Consider the following 8,971-nt stretch of genomic DNA (forward strand, 5'->3'; position numbering starts at 1 on the left):
CCTACATTGAAAGACTGTGGGACCTAAACCTGTTCAGCCTTCACAAGAAAAGGCTGAGGGGGGACCTGGTGACTGTCTATAAACTCACTGTGGGGACCAGAAGGGTTTAGGGGAGACGCTGTTTCCCCAGTGCCCCCTGGTATGACAAGGAACAATGGACACAAGTTATTAGAGAGTAGATTTAGATTAGACATCTGCAAGAACTACTTCACGGTTAGGGTGGCTAGGAGCTGGAACCTACCCTGGGGATCTTTAAGAAGAGGCTTGATGCCTACCTAGCTGGACTCATTTGAGTCCAGTCTTTTTCTTCTGCCCAGGCGGGGGGTCGGGCTTGAAGATCTACAAGGTCCCTTCCGACCCTACTTCTATGATTCTGTGATTCTATGAAACCCGTGCTGGCTATCCCTCAGGATATTGCCTTCAGCTAGTCTGTTAAGGATGGCCTCTTTGATAATCTTTTCTAAGACCTTCCCCAGGATAGAGGTCAGGCTGATGGGCCTGTAGTTTGTAGACCATGATTATGATCCCAGGCTCTCCCTGCACCAGCAGGTAGCAAGCTGTGTGTCTAGTGCTTCCATGGCTCGGCGTGCCAGTCAGCTGACTAGTGCTCCCAGTGCCAGCCAGCTGACCAGTGCTCCCAGCCTTGACAGCACTGGAGCCTTTCAAGACTCTGATGCACCCTGAGGTCGGGAGCACCAATCAGCTGACTGGCACTCTGGGGTCTTGACGGTGTAGCTGGTGTAACAGGAACCAGCCACAAAGTTATTACACATGTAGCTTTGTGGCTTATTCCCCATTTTATGACACCATTAATTGCATGAATATGTGCCTGGCTTACTACTTAAGATGTGATTAACCAATTTGCCAGGGGCCTTAGGATCAGATCTGAAAAGCTATGAAAACACGCAAACTCCCACTGAAATAAGTAGTTGATCAGGAACTTGAATAGGAGGTTGTATCTAAATATCTTTTTTCAACTGGCCTTTATTGAAGCCAGTGAATTAAGGGTTAGACTGACAAGTGGAGGATAAATGCCTCTTGCCAGAAGGGAACACTGAAAGAGAAGCAAAGTCTTAACACAGTTTGTCAAATAGTTTGGAAAATATAGCAAAGGCAAATAGCAGATATTTCTCGTCACTTTCACTGCTGTAGAGCAGGGGTGTCAAAAGCATATGGATATAGGCCAGATCCAGCCCACAGAGCTGTGTCATCTGGCCCATGGGGCTCTTGGAGGGGCTGGGAATTTAGTGCAGTGAATAGTGGTGGCATTAACCTCTGGGCCAACACAGAGGTTCAGGTCCCCAAGGGGTTAATGCTACTGCTGCAGGTCCAGTTCCAGCCTACAAGGATACCCGCAGTTCAGATCCACTCCAGTAGGCCAAACGAGTTTGACACCTCTGCTGTAGACCATGACACAAATGATTACAATGGGGTGGATGTGGAAGAGAAAGAGAGACTACATCAAAGCTAGCAGTTGAAAGTCTGAAATAAATTGTTTCTTTTTCCACTCTTTATGATAAACCTTTATAAAGAAGTCATCAGGAAGATTTTAAAGAACTTTTTTCCTCCCTTTTACTTCAGAACAATAGGAGGAACAATTCCTGTCTGGTTTTGCTGGAGGACGTGTTCAAGAACATTCAGCATGGATTCACCAAGGGCAAGTCATGCCTGACCAACCTAACTGTCTTTTATGATGAGATGGCTGGCTCTGTGGATGCAGGGAGAGCAGTCAATGTGGTGTACCTTGACTTTCGCAAGGGTTTTGGTCTTCCACATCATTCTTGCAAGCAAACTAAGAAAGTATGGGTTGGGTGAATGGGCTGTAAGGTGGATAGAAAAGCTGGGTTGTTGGGCTCAGAGGGAAGTAATCAATCGCTTGATGTCTAGTTGGCATCCAGTATCAAGTGGAGTGCCCCAGCAGTAGTTCCTGGGGTCAGTTTTCTTCAGTATCTTCATCAATGATCTGAAAGATGGGATGGAGGAGTTTGTGGATGTTGCTAAGCTGTTGGAGTAGTAGATATGCAGGAGGAGAGGGCTAAAATTCAGAGAGATCTAAATGAATTGGAGGACTGGACCAAAAGAAATCTCCTGAGATTTAATAAGGACAAGTGCAGAGTCCTTCATTTAGGATGGAAGAATCCCATGCACTGCTACAGATTGGGGACTGACTGGCTAAACAGCAGCTCTGCAGAAAAGGACCTGGCACTTACTGTAAACAAGAAGCTGAACACACCAGCAGTGTGTGTGCTTTTGTTGCAAGGAAGGCTAACAGCACATTGCACTGCATTAGTAGGAGTGTTGCCAGCAAATTGAGGGAAGTGATTTTTGCCCTCTATTTGGCACCAGTGAGACCATATCTGGTGTCCTGTGTCCAGTTTTTGCCCCCCCACTACAGAAAGGATGTGGACAAACTGCAGAGAGTCCCAGCGGAGGGCAACAAAAATGGTTAAAGGACTGGGGGACATGACTTACGAGCAGAGGGTGAGGGACCTGGACTTATTTATTTAGTCTGGAGAAGAGAAGACTGAAGGGGAAATTCACTAACAGCCTTCAACTACCTGAAGGGAGTTTGAAAGAGGATGGAGTTAGATTGTTCTCAGTGGTGGCTGATGACAAAAAAAGGAGCAATAGTGCTAAGTTGCAGCAAGGGAAGTTTAGGTTATATATTAGGAAAAAACTCTCTCATGAGGAGGGTAGTAAAGTACTGGAATGGGTTATCCAGAGAGGTTGTTGAATCTCCATCCTGAGAGATTTTTAAGACCCAGCTAGACAAAACCTTGGCTGGGATAATATAGTTAGGGCTGGTCCTGCTTTGAGCAAGGAGTTGGACTAGATGTGACCTCCTGAGGTACCTTCCAACCCCCATTTTCTACGATTCTAAGTAGAGTTATTAGATTCAAGGAAACTCTCAATCTTTGACTGATACAGAGAAGACGCTGACCATTTAACAGTGCACTCTTTCCTCCCAGCCATTCACAGACCTAGATATTTAAGGAGGTATAAACTAGGGGTGTCAGGGATACAAGCCTATGGGCTAAATGCAGCCAGTGGAAGCTGCAGGGGGTAGAGGGGCATATGGTCAGGGAGAGGAAGGGCCTGCGACAGGATTCAGGGCCCTGGGCCCTGCTGGTAATGGCCACTGGTGGCAGAAGGATGAGCAAGAGCTGTGCTGATCCCTTCCCACTTGACTTGTGGCCACTTGGCTTTGCCACTGCTGGATTTTGGCCACCATTGCTTGGCCCAACTACCCCCAGATATCTGCTGGCCAACCCCTGCTAGCCCTGGTAACATGGCCCAGGGGGAACCCAATGGTCCACACCCAGCCCAGGGTGACTGACACTTCTCGTGTAAACAAACACAAAACAGAATACAAGAGAGTTTTCAGATGCTCCAGGATAAAAAAAAATTCTTCTCTTTTCAATCAGGTTGCTTCTGTGATGCTTACCCTGTCTTTCAGGAGGGAAAAAATGGGTTAGAAAAGACCTTAATTCCTAACTGCAGAAAAAGCAAAAAGAGGAAAAGTGCTTAAAAATGACTTTCAGACCTTTTTCAATATCCTATGAAAGAATATCAACGTCTTTTTTCCCCCCTCTGCATTTCACCTATAAATAGAAACCACTGCTCCCCTGGCAACCACTAGAAATCCATAATCAACTCTTAAATAAAAGTTTTTTACTGCTTCTTGCAGCTAACTTGTGAACTGGAAGGGAAGTCTGTAGCTAATCAGATAGACTAGCAGTGACAAAATAGTCATGTCTGTCTGTACAAAGAGACGGAAATATGTATGATGCAAAGAGAACTCCCACAATGCTCCATTTTTCCACCAGAAGTTACTGATTCTTTATCTAGAAATGCAATATTAGGCCACAAAAAGGCTCCCTCCTCCTTTCAGAAAGAGTAATTTTAAATAAAACTCAAACACCCAAATTCCAAGCAAGCCCAGGTGAAACTCACGGTATGCCGTTGCAGAATCTCTCTCCTTCTGGTCTGAGCTGAGAAACATGGTGAGGGCGCAATACGGTACTTCGAATAACTATGCAAAGAAAGAATACCTCTTAGGAAATCATTTCAGGGTAGAGTACTTTGTTCCTTTGGCACCCAGGAAAAAAATGTTCCTTGGCCTAATTAGCACTGTTACTTAGAGGTACTAACTAGCATTAATATTAAGAGGGACCACTTAGCTTGCCCGCAGTGCCACACAAATCTTGTCCCCCCCAATCTTGTGCTTTAACAAGACCTGTCTTTGTCCCTTTACATGATCCTGTGGGACAGAATATATCTGGGAGGGAAATACTTTCCCTTGTTCACGCAAAGTGTCCTTGTTACATGTGGCAAGTGTTCAGCCTATGTAAAACCCTTTGTATGACAAGCCCTGCATCTCAGAGTAGAGCTGGGGCAAGAGGACGGAGAAAATATATCAGAACCAAATGTATGTTCAACAAAAAGATGCTTTCAAGTTCAGTCATTAATAGCATGGAATAAGGGCAGTGATCTTTTCCTGCAAGAGAAAAGGAATAAAATTTTAAAATAAAATAAAATTTCTCTTTACTTAAAAGCATGGAGGGTTGCTTTCTGAAACCTGCATCAAAAAGGGTGATGCAGAAAAGAACCTGAGCAAATATTCCATCCTAAATCAGAGCCACAGCAAGTCTTTAAATGCCAAATCAATCAGCATAAAGTACAAAGGCCTAAGTCACTAAGGAGTCTGAGTATTTTCAATAGCCTGGAGCCGCCTGTCTCCAAGTTAGGACTCCATGTGCTGTACTCAGCCAAGTAGGGGTGGTCAGGCTGATGTTCAGCTAGTGTGCTCCATCGCTCTTCTTCCTGCTTTTTTAAAACCGTAGATCAGTTTTTAACTGAGATTTATGCGCAAACACACACTCCCAACCCTGCTGCCGATTCTCGTCTCGTAACCCGACTCTGATTTTGTGCACCAGCCTTTCACAGCTCAAGAACCTCTGCATACTCCTGCATGTGCAACAGGAAGCAGTACTGGGGCTCTTCTGAAACAGCAATGTCCACGGGTTGCTTTAAGGGAAGGTGCTTGTGGGATGCTGTACTTCGGATAACCTTACAGTTACGCACTCCCAGAGCACTTACTTTAATTGGTTAAGCCTATAGACAAAGTCTGGCCTAGGGAGTTGCATAGGACCTACCTCACTTCCCCTGAGGACTCAGGATTGCAGGACTCTTCACTTTTTCTTCTAAACTACTGTGTAATACTGCTGTGTGCCGCTGCACAGAAAAGGTTACTGATAAACAATCACATTAAAGTGACTTAATAAGGGGCATGGACTTACTGTGGAACAGCTGGCATGGTAAGTACTCAGGTGCCTGAATTTACCTTATGGCAGGCACGTCAAATTTATGGCTCCAGCTCATGGAGCTACGCCATGCAGCCTGCTGGGCTATTGGAGACTGGGGGCATGGCTAGTGGTGGGCAGGGCAGGGCCTACAGCAAAACCTGTGGCCCTGGTGGACATGGGCCTCGGTGCCAGATGAGAGAACAAGACTGCAAGACAGCCCTTGGTTCCCCTGTGGCCGCCTGGCATGCTGCCACTCGTGTGCCTTTGCCAGAGCAAGCAGTTGCCTGGCCTGTAGCTGCCTGCCCCACTGCTACTGCAGTGACTACCACGGCCACAGTGGCCACCATGGTGACCACTGCAGTGACTGTGGCCACAGACACATGCTCTGGGCCAGATCCAGCCCACAAGGAGTCCAGATCTGGAGTGGGGTCCCAGGTGAGACCGTCTCTGCCTTACAAGTGAAAGCTAAACCAGAGCAGTTTAGCTCTGAATGAAGCTTAATTTCTCTTCCCACAATATAATTACAAACACACTCAGATCAGCTGGTCCGTATTATGTATCTGCCCCCTATTATCTCCTTTAATTTGGTCATTTAGCCATAACAAAGTACCATGTTTCGCTTCCATCATAGCTACAACTTAGCAATGGGTGATATGGATACTGTCTATATATACAAGGTACAAACTGTCAGAAAAGTGCTTTGGGACTCACTGAGATGAAAAGTGTTATACAGAGATTATAACATGCCTAATGTACCTCCCACCTCATTCACTATGCATGTAACTTAGGCATCTAATTTGGGTTTGTGAATGATAACCCTGGAGCTGGGTCCCTTTGTGGATCTGAGACTAAGCATTTTAAGAGCGTAACTCCCATATTCAAAAGTGATTTAGGCACTTCATCTCACTGGACTCAATACACAATATCAAGGCAAAAAACCCTCAAACCCAAAAAGGAAGAAAATCGAGCAAGTTATCGTTAAGAACACCACGCATTGTGAGCTACTTACTGTGTTTAATGCTTGGAAAAGGCTATAGAAAATCAGGTACCAAATAACTCTTCCTGCTACGAAAGGAGGCAAGTACCACATGAAGAAATAGGACACAATTGTGAAGGGTGTACACCCAAGCATCCTAAAACAAAAAAGCAGTATGTGCATATCAAGCTTGTTGTAAAACATCTCCACAGGCCAATGGAAACAGAAATTAATGTTTGCAGCCCATGCTCAATGCAATTTATTTTTGTGTATTCTTCCAAAATACTTTACAAGGCTGGAGACAATAACATGATTTTACATATATTAGAATTTAGCGTATGAATGCAAATTTTACACAGTTCAGTGAAAAACTATTAATAAATGTTTCCCCAAAATAGAGTCACATAACGTGGTTAAAAGAAAACAATGGCTAGTTATATCAATGATCTATTTGTCATGAATACAGAAAAAAAGCATTAATCTAGTAATACCAATTATATTTTATGATCACGGTATAACCACAAGATCTAGCATACTTCCTTGAGACTGAGCTCTTACTGAAAGGAGAACTCAGACCTACTCTCATTTCATAGCATGCTTCAGCAGTTGCCATACAGGCCTCCCTATTACCAGCAGTTCCTCCCACTTAAACACCTTCACTTCTCCTGTCAGCTTAGCTCTTTCCAAGCCCTATTTGCACTGAAGATACATTAATGCAGCATTGACTGACATATTTTCACTTGTGTGGAGATGGCATAAAGGGTATGGGGCAGCCAAGGGTCAAGTAGTAGAGCTCCCAGGGGTCTGTATTCAGTCTGGCATTTATCTACTCTTACAATATGCTCCACTGGGGTCAAACTTTCACTCAGTTAAAATTAATAGGAAAATTTCTAACAATGGCAACAGCAAAAGGAATCAGCCTCTGATGAGTAAGGGTAGTTAAAAAGGTACATGGTAACTTGGATTCAAAGCATAGCCACTAAACAGCGATTCAGCTAAGCTGGTATAATGCTAAAACACACTATTCAGATTTCATTGCATGGAAGTGGTGATGAGAGAAAATTTGTTCCTGACAGCATGACCTGCAGCAACACCATAGTTCTCCTGTATTCTTGCAAAGCAGACATAAAATAATGTAATTAGATGACCAAGGGTGCAATAAAAATCCTAACAAATAAAAGAGAAAACAGATTAATCCCTTCACAACAGGACTGTTCTCACGAGTTTCCCCTATTGACGTTAGGGGTCAGCTGATATTTTGCAATAGTGAACTGAAAAACTGGAATACAAAAGAATAACAGGGATAAATAGTTTAGTAAAACAATGGCTCTTCCAAACTGCTCTACAGGATGAAAATAAACACGGGGAGTTGAATGTGTAAACCAGCAAGGAAAGCAGCAGGTTCTGGTACTCTCTGCTGTTCCTGGTTCTGGCACCATAGATCATCCCACTCATTTCTCCCAGCAGAAACATAACGCCTGTAAGTGACTCTAGTTATGTTTCTGCTGGGAGAACTGACATTGTCCTGGTAGAAAATCCCACCCTACAGGCATTCGTTCACTTTCTCCTTGAGGAGACAGCCCCATGGGAGAAAAATCTTCTAGGGTGACACCAGAAAGATCTGTGCATGAGAGTCCCCCATGAGAGAGTTTCTCTTGCAAACATGAATACCTCTATAATTCTGATTACCTCCTCCATGATCAGGAGTCAAGCAGCAGTTTCTCCTGTGCCTTCCCCAAACCAGGAAATATAGAGAGTGCTCAACTCCTCCCAGTAACGGAAGAGTTGAGCTGCTACTGCCCACCCTGAGTCTTCACAAGACCAGGGACACCCCAGTCTGGGGAATGGATGGAGCGCAGCGCCCCATTGATCTTCTCCTCCTGGAGACTGGAAGAGGGGAGGAATACCTACCCATGGCTCCCTGCCCATTTCCCAGACCAAGGTGCCTCTGGTCTTGGGAAGGCAGGGGGAATCTTTTCCCAGTGCTCCATTCCCCTGTAGACCTGCAGGAGTGGAGCAGCCACTGCTCCTTACCCCTTCCCCATAGAATCATAGAAAATGAGAGTTGGTGGGGACCTCAGGAAGTCACATCTAGTCCAATCCCTGCTCAAAGCAGGACGAGCCCCAACTTGATCATTCCAGCCACGGCTTTGTCTAACTGGGCATTAAAACTCTCCAAGGATGGAGATTCCACCACCTCCCTGGGCAACCTGTTCCAGTGTTTTGTTACCCTCCTAGTGAGAAAATTCTTGTTAAAACTGAATGTAAACTTCCTTTGCTGCAACTTGGGACCACTGCCCCTTGTTCTGTTATCTGTCACCACTGAGAAATGTCTAGATCCATCCTCTTTCAAACCCCACTTCAGGTAGGTGAAGGCTGCTATCAAATCCCCTCTCAACTTCTCTTCTCTAAATAAAAAAACTAGGCAACTGTGGCATTGATGCCTACACAGTCAGATGGATTGCAGATTGGTTCAAGGGTCGCACTCAGAGGGTGGTGGTGGACAGGTCATATTCGACCTGGGGGGAAGTGGGCAGCGGAGTCTCCCAGGGTTTGGTCCTTGGGCCCGCACTGTTCAATTTCTTTATCAGCGATTTGGATGACAGGGTAAAAAGCAACCTGTTTAAATTCGCTGATGATACCAAAATTTGGGGTGAGGTGAGCACGCTAGTAGGGAGGGAAAGACTAC

The 8,971-nt window shown here is 45.0% G+C and overlaps 1 protein-coding gene across 1 annotated transcript in view; it reads right to left on the reverse strand.

Annotated features, from left to right (window-relative positions):
- Positions 1-8,971, reverse strand: part of MFSD2B (major facilitator superfamily domain containing 2B) — a 44,381-nt gene that overhangs the window by 22,603 nt on the left and 12,807 nt on the right. Inside the window, exons 4-5 of the mRNA XM_019538126.1 lie at positions 6,316-6,439; positions 3,955-4,033 (exon numbers count right to left, since the gene is read on the reverse strand). Coding sequence (XP_019393671.1) covers positions 3,955-4,033; positions 6,316-6,439 — 203 coding nt within the window. The remainder of the gene's footprint in view (positions 1-3,954; positions 4,034-6,315; positions 6,440-8,971) is intronic.

The sequence above is a fragment of the Crocodylus porosus genome, unplaced genomic scaffold (assembly GCF_001723895.1).
Source record: "Crocodylus porosus isolate Cpor-Errol unplaced genomic scaffold, CroPor_comp1, whole genome shotgun sequence".
Lineage (NCBI taxonomy): Eukaryota > Metazoa > Chordata > Crocodylia > Crocodylidae > Crocodylus > Crocodylus porosus.